Source organism: Pinus tabuliformis, chromosome 2_1 (genome assembly GCF_031772625.1).
Source record: "Pinus tabuliformis cultivar Carrire ecotype Pingquan chromosome 2_1, CPIR1, whole genome shotgun sequence".
Lineage (NCBI taxonomy): Eukaryota > Viridiplantae > Streptophyta > Pinopsida > Pinales > Pinaceae > Pinus > Pinus tabuliformis.
The window spans coordinates 103,012,765-103,028,550 of NC_142299.1; the positions used below are offsets into that span (position 1 = coordinate 103,012,765).

General features: G+C 37.9%; 1 protein-coding gene across 1 annotated transcript; it reads right to left on the minus strand.

Moving 5' to 3' along the window:
• Positions 1-257: 257 nt before the first annotated feature.
• On the minus strand, positions 258-1,357 carry LOC149198997 (cysteine-rich receptor-like protein kinase 7). Its single transcript, XM_089399350.1, has 2 exons — positions 1,211-1,357; positions 258-977 (listed from the first exon to the last, which is right to left on the minus strand). The coding sequence occupies exons 1-2, from the start codon at positions 1,334-1,336 to the stop codon at positions 573-575; spliced, it is 531 nt and encodes a 176-aa protein (XP_089255476.1). The 5' UTR covers positions 1,337-1,357; the 3' UTR covers positions 258-572.
• Between the last annotated feature and the right edge of the window lie 14,429 nt (positions 1,358-15,786).

Below are 15,786 nucleotides of genomic sequence, written 5' to 3' on the forward strand. Positions count from 1 at the left end.
AATTTTGATTTCTTTGGGCCAGGTGCGCTGTAAACAAAGTTTAATCATCAATAGTAAATACTGCCACTAAAATTTAATAACTGTAAATAGATTATATATATTAAAATATTATTAGTATGATTATTATCATCTAATTTTTTTAAGGTTATTGTCAACCAAAACACTACATTGATGTATAAAACTTTTTTATTTGTAGGACAAGGGTTTTATTTTTGGTAGTGATAAAAATAATCCTAGATAATAAAAAAATCTCCACATGTCCGCTAGCATAATGGTAAGATTATTATTATTATTATCCAATTTTCATGTCACTATCAAGCTAGACACCAAATTGGTCTATGAGACCCCCTTGTTTGTAGGACGATGGACCCACCTCCCTTATATGCATACCTGCTAAGTCTACAAAGACATACATACTCTACTCTTCTAGTTTTGAACCAATATCTACTCCTCTAATTTGGAAACAGTGAACTATTAAGAAAAATAAACAAAAATAAAAGAATACCCACAAAATGCAACTGATATTAAAAAAAAAAAAATCAGTGAAGCCTACCTGGGTACCCTGTGAGTAGTCAAAGCAACTGGGTCACACTGAGCAAGAAGAGATGTGTGCGAAGACGATTGGGTAGTAGAGGTACTGGAAGTGCTAAATTTGTGGATACAGAAGCCGATAGGGTTACAAGAGGATCATTTTGGGCGTATGCCTGTGAGGGGTCACAAATAACGGTGGCCTTGGTGTCCTGGGTAGGTCTACAAGTCTCGATGTCAGGTTTGGTGGGATGTGTTGAATTCATAAACTGTTTTGAAAGCATCACATTGATACTAGACATAGGAGGGCGAAGTGATGCTTCAGCTTGTATACACGACAATCCAACATAGATGCATCTTAACACTTGTTCCTTCTTTTCCCCGCAAGTTTCAATTATCACTGGATCAATCATACTCACCAGATTTCCTCCCCTGTTTAATCCCCTTGCCTTCATAAAGAAAAGACATACGACAAATTAATCAAATATGTACCCGATCCATAAAGTGAGCCATTAGCTTTTGTACTTGAATTGAATTTCATAAGTTAATAGATAAGCATTATGCCCTGGTATGACTATACTCGTAAAAAATCGAACCCCAGTCTCATGACATTCCAGATAACTTAAATAACATGGCCTGGTTAAGATGCAGTATTGAGAACTTAATTGAAACAATATCTTACCCAATCTGAAAGGACCCGCATTTCACCTTCTAGATTAAAATCTATGCTCTTCCTTCCACTTACAAGTTCCAGAAGAAGAATCCCAAAACTATAAACATCAGCTTTAACAGATAACTGCCCTTCCATAGCATACTCTGGTGCCCGGTACCCTCTACAAAAAAAACTTGACTTAGTAAATATGTTTGGAAATCAAAAACTAAAATATAGGTGAAAAAAAGTGCACTCTACTGCAACTTACAATTAAACAAACATTGGACTTGATGCAAGAGCATATTCTCTCAAATCAACTTCGTCGATGAGGCCCAAAAGGGGGTCTTGACATATACTATGGAATCCCAATTCCTTAATGTGAATATTGTATTTTACGAAGTTAATAGATAGCTTCTAGAATAGTTAAGTCATTGAGTCATTGTAAGAGGATATTTTCTCAAAGACATCTATTCAATGGTCTAGAAGGTAAAAGTGATTAGCGCCAGCTGAATAATTTGATCTTTAGGAGATAACAATGAAATGTCTGAATTTAGAAATCAGTTACGGCTTTATAGCATTTACATAAGAAGTTTGAGGAGCTGGTAGTATCCACTTCCATGAATAAAATGTAAGCCTAGGGGCATAGAAAGGGTTGCCAAACTCATGAGAAGAATTGGCCAAAGATAAGAAAAGGACATTCGATTTGTGATCGTGTCAGAAGTGAGGAAGTGATCAAATTTGAGGTAACCAGAACTTCATATTTAGTTACAGGTTCTTATTGATTGATGTATGTGCAGAGTTTAACTTAATGAAAATAGATTCATGCCTATATTGTATTATGAGACTCTTTCGAAGGAGGAAAAGAAGATGGGAGAAATTAGAGCTTTCTGCCATGAGGAAATAATGTACTCTGTTTTCGGAGGAATGGGGAATTACCAGAAATGAAAAACGGGAAACAAAACAAGAAACGACAACGAGAAACAGAGTTTGGAGGTTTCACACTCAAGAAACGAAGAGAAAGAAAATGAAAATAAAAATGAAAAATGCAGAGTTAGTTTCAATTTTCAATATAGTTTCAACTAATTTTCTAGCCCAAATTTTATTTAAAAACTAAATAATTTGAATATCAAACTTATGTTTAGCAAATTGACTATTAAATATTTACATTCTTATGCTTCCTAGTCAATTAAGTGTATACATTCTTATGCATTTTGGGCCTTCGGCTAATTATTGTTTCCTTAAAAAAAAACCAAATAATATATATATATATAAAAACAATAAATAGATATGCAATTAAATGTGAACTTCTTGAGCCACATATAGAATAGTGTTTAAACTATGAGTTTAAACTATGAATTTTAACACTATACATGTTAAAAGAAAACAAATCAACTAAAAAATAGACAATAGTACAAAAATAATCAACTTTCTGTATACTTCGCATAGGCTTCTAGATTATTGAATGAATACATGCATGAAATCTACAATAAAGAGTAAAAATAAAGAGCTGAGAACGACCTGCAAAAGAGCCAACAACGACCTTTAAAAGATTTCCCGTAAAATATATGCACTGGTTAACTAAAACGACCGTAGGAAACGGCGTTTCCGTCTGGTCTCGTTTCTTACACGTTTTTTTAGGGGAACGGTGACAACCGTCCCGTTTCTAATAACATACGAAATTGAAACTATAGATCGATGGTTGAATTTAGAAATTGCAGTCATGTTTGATTATTAAATTCTGCAATTTGAAATTCCACATTACTGAATTCTACTTATAGGTGGGGCACTGGCTAAAACCGTGGGATCAAATTTAGAGATCCATTCTCATAGCATCGAACTCAGCGACCATCAATCAAAAGAAATCGCTGGTCATGCATTAAACTGTCATTGATTAACTCAGTGTATGGAGAGGATATTCAGGGTTTTGTGTGAGAGTGATGAAGACTGTGTGAACAGTCAGGGTCAGTTAGAAAACAAACGGCAATTACGTTATGAATTAAGACTTCCAGCATCGATTTCAAGTGTTATACCACGCTGTATCCCATCAATTACAGATCAAAGATCGTTTTCTGGAATACTATGCCTACGGTATATAATATCCACACTCTGTAGTATGGTAGGGTGTTGGTTATTTTTATAGTGATAGTCACGTGTTAATTGCCGAAGGTAATATTCTGTGATTCGTTAACAATGCCAGCCACAACGGATACATTCTCCATACTAAGCATAGATCGCTGGTGCTCTTCCATCTCTATCACGATTGATGAAGAGTGCTAGACTCGATGTGTTTGTGAAGATATTCAAATCAACTGCCGTGTGACTTATTTGTTGAGATTGTAAGTGTGATTGTTCTCTTTGAGAATATGTTCGAGATCTAGAGAAGGTTTAGAGGCTAAATCAATCTGAGTGAGAATATGTAGATAGGCACAGAGTCTGTCTATATCGGATACAGAGAATATGGGGAAGTTCAATAGAACAAACAGGCACACAATCCTGTTTGAAATTGCAGTTTCAGAAGTAAATTACAACAGCGATTCAAGTTCTGATGAGAGACTGAATGGGGGTGAAAACAGATTCTTCATATAAATAATGAGAATGAGATGGAGACTACGGGAGAGTTTGTGAACCTAATAGCTGCTCATAGATGAAGCCTGGAGGAGAGAGAGGGTAGCCATGTGAATGTTTTATCAGGCAAAGAAGAAAGGTTGTGATATGTTTAATGCTTTGTACATTATGCAGACTGCTTCAAGGAAGAGAATCCCCCTTTGGCTTGGCTTATCCTAAGAAAGACAGAGATGAGACTGTGTTGTTAAAACAATCAAGTAGAACTGAGTGGTTATAGGGCCGATTGTTTTGCATCAGGAATTATTTTGAAGTCAATCTTTCGTACACAAATCAGTGTGCAGTAAAATTAGTATTGGATGGAAGTCTTGACAAAACGATAATATAAATCTACTTGGTGGACAGTCGGGGGAGCAGGAAGGAAAACACGCAGAACTAGGGTTTGGAGTAGAATACTGGAGTTGGGTACCATGGAGGGGCGAGAAGGGGGGAGTTTTACTCCCTCCTACAGTCATGTAGTCTCTAATCGTTTCAAGAAGCCCATGGAAGTGGAAACCGGGTATACAGAAAAAGGAAAATAGGTAAACAGTAGAGCTTAGAGTATGGCAGAAACACAGGAGGAAGTCAGAAGGGAGAAATGTACAGAAGTAGACAGTCAAAAAGCTGACCCCAAAATTCGGACAGGACCATGTAAACCCTAGGCTTCTATCACACCCCGCGTGGTGTTAAGTGCCCTAGCCCTACAGGCGCACAGAAAGCACATGGCGAGTTATGCAGTGATTTGCAAATTCATGGGGTTATGGCCTACGGAGAAAACCCTACACACGTGGATAAAGAACCATTGGAAACCTAAGGGAGATATAGATCTGCACCTTGGAGCCAAGGGTTTCTTCACAGTGGTGTTTACTAACCTCGAGGATAAAGATAGAATATTTGAAGGAGGACCCTACTTCTATGCAGCTGCAGGTCTCTATATGCGACCTTGGGTGATGAACTTCGTTCTAGAGCGAGAAACATTTACTTCGGTGCTGGTATGGATAAGACTTTATTCCCTACCTCTAGATTATTGGCTGCCAAAATCACTAAAAGCCATAGGTGATAAGCTAGGGCATTTTATAAAAATATCAGAGGCCACACTACACAAGAAATATACCTCCTTTGCCAGAATATGCGTGGAAATGGACCTTTCTGGGGCTTTGCCGGATGAAATAATTCTAGAAGTTTTTGATGAATATTGGGTGCAGGCGGTGGATTACGAGCATATACCCTTCAGATGCCGCAAATGCCATGAACACAGGCACCTCTTTAGAGACTGTCCTTTAAATAAGATGGAGAGAAATTTCAAAGCAACCTCAGGTAAAGAGACTGAAAGCTTTACCAAAGCAAGAGGCAAAGGAAAAGGAGGAAGAAAGAACCAAAAAAAATCTATGAGGAAAAACAGCCTAGTCATAATAAGTTCAAGATATTAGAAGAAGAAGAAGGGGAGGAGAAAGTGAAACAAGTTTTGAAGGACAATCCAGTAGAGAAGGAAAAGGAGGACAGCATGGAGGATAGATCCGACCAAAATCAACAAAAGGAAGATCAACCTAGCACGATGGAACTTGATAGGGACCAAGAACTGACCTCAAGCAAAGTGGGAACGGAGTAACATGAACTGCAGGACATACTAGAAAGGCAACATCTCGATTTAGAAAAGTTCCTGGAGGAAGGAACTACCAGAGGAGTGGACTCGCTACCTCAAGAGGAATTTAACAGAGAACAACAGTTCTTCCTCTGGAGAACTCAGGCAAAGGGTTCCGGGGTAAAAAGAAACCATGATAGTCAGGATAACAGAAGGGTTAAAACTATGGAGGCAACAGAGGGACAAGCTCCCAAGAACCCAATAAGAAAAAGAGGAAGAAAAAGACAAAATGAGTTGCTGATTGAATGTGGAAAACTTATGATAAACTCAGGTAAGATGAAAGACCTAACTAGTTACTCATTTACAAATCTTTCTTAATGAAGTTAACAACATGGAATATTAGGGGTCTAGGAAGTAAAAGGAAACAACGAAATCTCAGCAATAGAATGAAAGAAGAAAAACCAAATTTGGTTTTTATCTATCCTTGAAACAAAATGTTCTATAGATAAAATAAGAGAGATACACAGCAAGTGGCTTATTAAGTATGAATATCTAGAAGTTAAAGCAGACAACGCAGCAGGAGGAATTCTTACAATGTGGAATCCTCAAAAACTTGGAATCCTTGATGCTGAAGCATCCAGAAACTACCTCTCAGTGGTCATCCAACCTTTGGGGGACAAGGAAGTTTATCTGAACACGAGTGTCTATGGTCCACAAATGCTTGAAGATAAATTCAAGCTTCTAACATCTCTGAAGGAACTAAGAGAAAGACACATGGGCATACCATGGATTCTGGGAGGGGATTTTAATATGATCAAATCTCTTTCGAAAAAAAGAGGGAATAGATCTCTAGGCAGAGATTCCATAGCTTTTCAGAACTTCATTACCAACATGAGGCTAGTAGATACAGAAACCTCCAATGGTATCTTCACCTGGAACAATAAAAGGGGAGGGGCTGCTCAAGTGGCCTCTAAACTTGATAGATTCATTATCTCTAAGGACCTTATCCTCTCAGGCCTTGACTTGTCAGCTATGATTCTCCCTTTTGGAGGCTCGGACCATTGGCCCATTCAATTAGAAGCATCCTTTATAGGAACGCCAAGAAATAGACCTTTCAGATTTGAAAATATTTGGCTTACCCACCCGAACTTCAACAACAATATTGAAAAATGGTGGACAGAAGATTTGAATGTTCAGGGTACTAAAATGTTCCTTCTGCAGCGAAGGCTGAAACACATCAAACTTAGGCTTAAAGATTGGAACAAGAATGAGTTTGGCAATATCTTCGAAGCAAAAAAAATAGTTGAAGGAAAGCTTCAGGAAATTAACCAGGAGCTCATCACAAAGGGATTCACCAAGGAGGGTAAGAAGCAAGCTGATTCGCTTCATCAAGAATGGGAAGGCTTATGTAAGCAAGAGGAAATCTTCTAGAAATAGAAATCTAGAGTTCAATGGTTAAAGGAAGGAGACAAGAATACAAGGTTTTTTCACAAATCCACAATGGATCACCGATCTCATAACAGGGTTCTAAAACTGAAAGATTCACAAGGAAAATAGCTCAATACCCACAAAGAGATAGAATCTGCTTTGGTTCAACATTTCCAAGGCATAGCAGAGGAGCCCCTCATAGATAGATCACATTTTGTCAATGACTTCACTAAACATATTCCTAGGCTTGTGACAAGAGAAGATAATTATAATCTTAATAGGCCAGTGAATGAACAGGAGGTCAATGAAGTCATCAAAGAAATGAAAAATGGGAAAGCTCCTGGCCCAGATGGTTTTAATGTTGACTTCTTCAAAGCATGCTGGAACATAGTCAAGCAAGACATTTTGGAGGTGGTAGAGGACTCAAGGAAAAACAAAACTGTTTTGAAAGCACTCAACTCCTCTTTCATAGCCTTGATCCCAAAGCAGGAAAATGCTATGACACAAGATGGATTTAGACCCATAGCATTATGCAATGTGGTGTACAAAATCATTTCCAAAATAATCGCAAATAGGCTTAAGCCCCTTCTTCCAACTCTAGTGTCCGAAGAGCAAACAGGATATGTGGAAGGTAGACAAATTCTAAATAATATCATTCAAGCTCACGAAGTGATCCACTCTTTGAAGAGTAATAAGCAACCAGGCATGATAATACAACTTGATCTTGGAAAGGCTTATGACAAGCTTAGTTGGGCTTACATCAAGGAAGTTCTAAAGGCATATGTCTTTGACCATAACTGGATAAGATGGGTAATGGCCCTCGTCTACACCTCAAGCTTTTCAATTCTGCTGAATGGCTCACCATACAAAGCCTTCAAGCCTACAAGAGGTCTTAGACAAGGAGATCCGCTCTCACCCTTCCTTTTTATTCTAATGATGGAAGGGTTGGGAAATGCAATCAAAGCTGCTAGAGTAGAAGGCAAAATTCAGGGGCTCAAACTCACCATGAATGGGGATGCATTGACTCACCAACAATTTCTGGACGACATCATGCTGCAGGGTACACCTACAGTCAAAGAAGCTCTTGCCTTCAAACAAATTTTGAAAGACTTTGCTTTGGCTGGGGGTACTGAGGTAAGCCTTACCAAATCAAAGATTTTCTTTTTTAATATTGATAATGTTGTACAGAGAAACCTCTCTAGAATTCTAGGTTTTCAAAGAGAATTATTACCCTCCAATTATTTGGGAGTTCCTCTAACAGACATACCTCTAAGCAAGATAGTTTGGGAGCCTGTTATTAATAAACTTCAGGACAGAATTTGGAAATGGACAAACAGGGCTTTGAATTTGGCAGGAAGCCTAGTGCTTACCAAAGCCATCCTACAGACTGTTCATATTTTCATGTTTTCAGCACTTCCAACTCCTAAAGAAGTGATGCAACGCATTAGAAAGATTCAAAGAGATTTTCTTTGGGGCAGAGGGGAAGAGAAAAAGAAATGGGCTCTGGTAGCCTAGGAGAAGATCTGTAAACCTAAGACACATGGAGGCTTGGGACTAGATGACCCTGAAATCCTAAACAAAGTTCTAGGGGCTAAACTTTGGTGGAGATGGCTAAAGGAATCATATGCCCCTTGGGCCAAGGTTTGGAAACAGAAATATGCAAACAATTGGCAAGAAAGGGAGCTCATCAGAATGTCTGGAATAATCAAAGGCTCCCATATCTGTAACAAAGCTTGGGAGAACAAAGCTATTGTTCAGAGACACAGTTTTTGAGAAATCAGAGATGGAAACCTTGCTTGTTTTTGGGAAGATAATTGGCAACAGGAACGAAAATTGCTGAGAGAAGAGTTTGACAATCTTAAGAATGATGCCAATGACAAAGGGTTACATAGGGTTAATGACTTCTGGGAGCAGAACAGAAACGAAGGAAAATGGAGAGTATGGAAGAATTTGTTGTACAGTGAGGACTCTCCATTGAAGGCCCAGGCAGAAGCTCTCACAGCTATCTTGGAATAGAGAAAGATTCTGATTTCAACTTCTTCTGACCAACTGAGATGGGGCAGAAACAATGAAGGGAACTTTAACCTTAAAGAGGCCAAGCGAATAGCCCTTGGGCTTGACTTTCCAAACCCTGATATGGTCTGGAAGGACCTATGGAAGAATCAAATTTGGATGAAAATCAAACTGTTCATGTGGTTGGTGCAACACAAAAAGATTTTAACTTGGGAAAACCTGAGGAAAAGAGGGGTAATTGGGCCATCAAGATGCCAGCTTTGCAAATTACAAGAAGAAACTATGGAACACCTTCTCAACCTATGCCCATTCACTTCTATCTTGTGGAATTGGGTAGCTTCAATCTTCAAACAGTCTAACAGGGACATTAGCAACATCAAAAGCACATTGAGAAATTGGAGGAGTAATTTCTCTGTGAATGAGATTATCAACAAAGCTTGGGAACTAGTTCTTGGCTTTCTGATTTGGGATGTATGGAAAGAACACAACAATAGAATCTTCAAGAACAGGAGTGGTTTTGCCCAGAGCATTATCGATCAGATCATAGGACAGACTAAAGAGACTGCTGGTAGCCTCATAAAAACCTCCCCTGAGAACCAACCTCATGAACAGGATAGGCACATTCTGATCCAGTTGGGCCTTCAAGGGCTCTTCCACCAGGGAACAACCAAGAATGCAAGTCATATATCAACTGATAAGAAACTCTGGCAACCCCCCCCCCTAGATACATGAAGTGCAATATTGATGGGGCCTCAGAAGGAAACCCTGGCATTGCTGGTTATGAAGGAGTAATAAGAGATGACCAGGGATTAATAAAAATCATTTTTCACAGTCATCTGGGTAAAGCTACTAACAATATGGTAGAGCTCATGGCCCTGGAGCAATGCCTAGGAATCTTAAAGGACTCAAACTTACATAATACCATAATTGGAGCTGATTTTGAACTGGTAATCAACTCAGTGAAGAAAATATGCAATGGCTCAGTGTCAGACAAAGTTTCGAAACACTGGAGATTATTGCAAGTTTATCATCTTATTCAATCCCACCTGCGCACCATGAGAACCCTTAGGTTCACTCATGTGCGAAGAACTACCAACAGGTTAGCGGATATTATGGCTAATGAGAGCGTTCTATGTGCCAAAAGCAACAAAATATATGAATGGACAGAGACTCCTCAGAGCCGTTTGAGGGATGAGTGCCACAAACAAGGATCAGCAGACAGGGAGATCTGTCAGAACAGAGGAAAAAAGCAGGATGATGTATAAGCAGGGTGTTCTGCATGTTCAGAGGACTTTTAGTCAGCATGAGGAAAAAATTGAGCAGGAGGTCAAAAGTGAACACATGGGTTTACTCAGTTTATCGAAATTTTACAGTTATCAGTTTAACGGGTGGGATACTATCTATAGAACAATTATGCAGTTTAACAAGAGGGAAACTATTAACAGAACAAGTCTTCAAAGCCTTTTAATGTTTAGTGCCAAAAACTTCACTAAAGAGTGGGCAGGTCAACATAATCGTGGAAATATAATGCATTTCGCGCAGCAAACTGCTCGGTGGTTAACCCTCCATTCGGACCCGAAATGTATTTCAGATTGGACTCTATAAGACTTCGGGTCCGAAGGCGCAGTTAAGTTCCGCGCTAGTTGGAGACGATTTTTGTGTCCGCTTGCATCTGGTGCATTTCGGGCAAATAAAATGCTCGAAGGTTATCAATCCATTTAGACCCAATATGGATTTTAATGTCGGTTTATTTTTTTTCGGGTCCGTTTTTGACATTATAGTGTGAGCATGTTGCTCACCTGATATTCACCTGGTCCGTTAGATCTGCAGGGCGTGATCGAACGGCCTTGTTTGGGCCCGAGGCTTGATTTGTGGGCTCGAGGCTTGGGCTGTGGGCCCGAAGCTTGGGCTTGGCTTTAGCTTGGTCATTTGCGTCCTTTTTGTATATTATATATTTTTTATTTGAATTGAATTAGAAAGACCAACGCTTGCTTTAGCTTAAAAAAAAACAACGATAATATAAACCCCTTAAGAAGATTAATATAACCGAGTGATGTGCGCTTTGAACAGTTACCGAGTTCTAGCAGGTCTTGTCGTAACATGACTTTCATCTTCCTCAAGAAGTCTCGCTATGCTGAAATCTGCAATCTTGGGATTGAACTTGGTGTCCAACAAAATGTTGCCTGCTTTAATATCCCCATGAATAATCCGCAGAGGAGAATCCTCGTGCAAGTACAAAAGCCCACGACTCACTCCAAGTATGATGCTGTAACACTTCTCCCAAGCAAGATGACTTCTTTTATTTGGATATGTACCGACCATGGAAGATACTAAATTATCCTAAGCAACCTAACCAGTTCTAAACATTTGAAGGAATAATTTTAATTGCGTATTGCATTAATGTTTCATTTCTCCTAAAAAAAAATTGAAGGTTGAAGTGCCTCACCGAATGTTTCATTAATTCTTATTTTTTATATAAATTGTTATACAATAATATAAAATATATATAATATATCTTTTATAAAATACATAATATATAAAGAAATGCTTGAGTAACTAAAAAATGTCATACTTATTTTATACAAATTATTTTGAGAAGTGTAGTGTTGTATGGTTTAATTACAAATATCAAATTCCAAAAACAAATATGGAACAACAAACCATGAAGAAGAATAAATCACTGTAGACTTGGCTATAATTTTATTATAGCCACAATTTTCTCATGGAATGAAATCAATTAAAATAAATAATTCACTGCAATGGGTGAGTGCATTTGCCTAAATCAGGCAACAAATCTTCAGATTGACTTCTAATGTACATACAAACAACATTTATGCTGGGCAGTTAAAAAGAGGAATCTAGTTGTAGCAGAACTTGGGGCAAACAACAATCACTCCTGCTCTAGCTTCACTAAATTTGTACCTGCACAGTCAAATGGATATGCTAAGCCAACTATCAACATTCCTATCCACCCAAAACTTTCGAAGTGATAGCTAGCTGAGAAGATATGATAACTGGCTAGACTCGATGTAAGGAAATGTGCAGGGTGGATATCTAATTTTCCCTATTCATTCTAGAAGTTTAATCAAAATGAAATCATGCATAGTTCAATAAGAGTCTAAGATAATATGATCAATGCAACACAACTGAACCACATGCAGTTACTTTCACTAAAAGCACTAATACGAGATAATTCATGCTAAAAGTTTTTAATTGCAATAGGAAGAGTAGCACCGCCACGACTATGGACTCCAACTCCTGTAACAACAAAATATACAAAGAGATGAATTTACGTATAAGGATGATAACCATTTAATAATTAGAGCACAAAACAACAAACATATACTATTTGAAATTGTATTTTGTTGTGAGAGGAATCTGCTATCCATAATGAGATGATGCCCATCACTAGATTAGACGAAGTCACATCATACTGAACAACAAACTGAACAAGAAATCACAATTTCATGGATATAAATGTTTTTTCCCTTGCATATTTCGAATATAAGGACTTGTCCAATTGCTCTATATTTTCCCTTGTGATGATATCTTGCAAATAGAGCAGAAAACAACAAAACATACATTGTTTGAAACAGTACGTTTGTTGAGATAGGAATCTACTATCCATAATCAGATGATGCCCATCACTAGAGTAGACTCAGTCACATCATATTTGACAACAAACCAAACAAGAAATCACATTTTCATGGATATAATTGTTTTTCCCTTGCATATTTCCAATATAAGCACTTATCCAATTGTTGTGGAACAACTTTTGGCAGAGGAATTCCTCCTCATTTTCATCAAATTCGGATTGCATATGTCGCATTGGTGAGAAGATAACTTTAACCAATGCTGGGTATTCAACAATGCCAGACGACTTTGAAAAATGTTAGGTATTCTAGACTAAATATTGTTGCAATTGTGAGGTATTGGTTATCCAAGAAATAAGGATTTGGGTGTCCATGAGCCACGAGGTTTGGTTATTCACGAAAGACTGTGATGAGGAATTTTTTTGGATAACTCTTAGCCTTTAGGTGTTAAATTTTTTCTAGATATTCATTTTCTTGTCAAGTTGGTTATGTTTGTGGTTAAATTAGAGCACTAATCCGGTTTCAAAACCCCTAAAGACATGTTTCTTCTTTAATATGACCGACAAAGTTAACCGTTGCATTTGAGGCCAGGTGGAAGTACTAGCGATTTTGACAACCCATGGATGTGGCACATTTCAATGGATTGGACCTTAGTGGTCCACTGATTCAGCCTATCTCAACCAATATATACCCCTTCATTGTGGCATCTATAGATGAAGGACCATCTATCAAGACAACCAAAAACATAGGATATTCATCAACTTGTACTATTGTATATTTAAAAACAATAATCTCATCGGATATTCATCAAGTTGTGTTATTGTATCTTCTTGACTTCAATCCCATATCCACCAATGACATGGGTACTTTGCTGAATACCCTGGTCTGGCATTTTGATTAAGGATCCATATCAGCATGAAGTTTGTCTTGAGTTCAACTCCCTATGATGATCATGCTTTGCTACAACTCCATAGGTAGTTCATCGTGGGTTGATCCCCTTGCAGTGCCCAATGTGTTGCTACAACTCTGCATACAACTTCATGTATTGAATTTCTATCAGTGACGTGGGTGGCACCTTGTCAAATGCCCTGGTTTGGCATTTTAATTAAGGATCCACATCCTTAGTTAGAACAACATCGTGGTTTCTTAGTCTGTCTGGGGAGTTGGTATGGCTTCGTTGGCGTAATGCTCCCTTCATTTCCCTTCCTCGTACCATTTCACTGAGAAATTTGAGAGTTTGGGAATTTCAAGGTTGTAAAGCCAACCTCACCGGAAAGTTCTTTGATTTTATTGATGAGGTAAGTAACTCGAAAATCTTTTAGAAGTATTTGTCCCACGCTCGTGTTAGATCATTTAATCAGTTCGTCATGCTTCACTGATGATGTGCATCCATGATAGTTAGACTGAAACACTCAGTTCCTGGAAATTAATTAACTAATTATGCTCATTGTAGATACCTTTGGAGTTGTGTGAGGTCAACATTGATGCGAGGGGGAAGGGAGCATCTTCAAGTACTTCGAGCAGCACTCAATGAGTTGAGGAAAAAAACGTCATGCCATATTTTTCCATTTTCTTCAATTGATTGGTATTTTTTTGAAAAAATTGAATAAGATTGTATTGAAAGGTGCCATAGATGCACAATCACTCCCATATGACTTTTGGGAACTTAAAAACTTAAGACATTTAGATCTATTTGCCTCTACTAAACTAACAACACTCCCCAATTCATTTTCTCAGTTATTACAACTTCCACATTTGGAATTGCGAGGCTGCATTAATCTACACATCTCAATGGATATTTTGGGAGAAATTTCCACACTCGAGCATATCGAATTCAATGCTTGTGCTCAATTGGAACACATGCTGAGGGGAATTGCCTCTCAAAGGTGTTTAAGATATCTAAATGTACTAAATACTAATTTATGAAAATTTCCCTTGAACTTAGAACCATTATGCTAATTAGAACAATTAAGAATAGGGAGTGCAAGCTTGAAAGAGTTACCATGTTTTGTGGCCTATTTAGTGCACTTAAAAGAGTTGATTCTGGTTAAATGCTTCAAATTAAAGTATATCAATGCACATATTGAACATCTCACATGTTTGGAAAGGTTAGAAATATATGGCTCTAAACTGCCCATTTTACCAAAGAGGAATTGCACTATTGAAACATCTAAAAGTTTTGACTATATACAATTATCCAATAGAAAAATTTTCCTTGGAAAAAAATGTCATAGATGCTTTAACATATTTGTCTTTGTTATGCACGACCATATCCAACATAACCAATCCTGCAGGAGCTTGCCCTAGGTTGGAAATTTTCGATCTTTCATATAATATTCACCTGCAAAAGGTTGAAGTCTTCCAATCAACCCTTGTAAAATTGAATTTTTAGACTAACTAAGGACGTGGATCCTTAGTTAGACTAACTAACTAATATTTAGACTAACTAAGGATGTGGAACCTTATATTGAATTTTGAATCTTTGGACTAACTAAGGATGTGGATCCTTGTCAAATGCCCTGCAATGTTCAATTTTTATCTCGTTGTTGTTCTCCTTCTTTGTGGCACAATAGTTCCAACAAAGGCTACTTTGATTCTAGTGCAAGTAGAATGAGGGCACAATAGATCAATATGATGGTGCAACACCAATGTTCTTTGGAGCGACATTGGTGTTATGTAGGGAGAAAGAGTAAGGGTGCATGCATGCCTCCAGTATGCATGTGCCAACCTCTTCCAGCAGTTGTTTTAGACTGTTGATCTGTAGAAAATCTGTGTAGGTTAACTCGATAATGAAATATAAATCAAAGCAGAATAATATAACCTACTTCTACTATCAATTTGCGTAAGCTTAAAGATTCGAGCTGAACAATATAACCAAAAGAAGAAGAATCAATCGCACAATACACATGAAAATACTTTGGGGAAAGCCTCAGCTAAAAACCCCACATCATTGTATTATCATACATGGTGGAAATACATATGAATTATACAAAGCTTTAGCTCTCACAGCTAGCCAGCTCTGAGTGCAATTCTCACAGATGCTCACAGGAAATCTTGGCTTCTCTCCAGCCTTTCTCTCTGCCCTCCAAGCTCCTATTTCCTTGTGTTGTTCCTTGTGGATGATTATCCTTTACCAAGTGGATGATCAGCGTTCCAAAACTATACAATCCTCAAGGATTAAATCCTTGACTGCATGCATGAGTTTTCTCTTTGAGAAAACACATGCAACTGATAGTACACTGTCCTTGACTTTTAATCTCAATTGGGTCTTTCTCATAATAGACATGCATGAGTTTCTGATGAGGGAATCTTTAGTTGACTGGAGTAGGTCTAGTTGAGTGCATGCATGCATCAACTTGCTATTAACTCACTATTAGTTCCCCAAACAG

Bases quoted from the DNA above. Each gene is read 5' to 3' on its own strand.
- LOC149198997 (XM_089399350.1), bottom strand. From the start codon at position 1,336: ATGGAAGGGCAGTTATCTGTTAAAGCTGATGTTTATAGTTTTGGGATT. The intron at 978-1,210 runs GTAAGATATTGT...TTCTTTATGAAG, and splicing joins TGCGGGTCCTTTCAGATTGG to GCAAGGGGATTAAACAGGGG.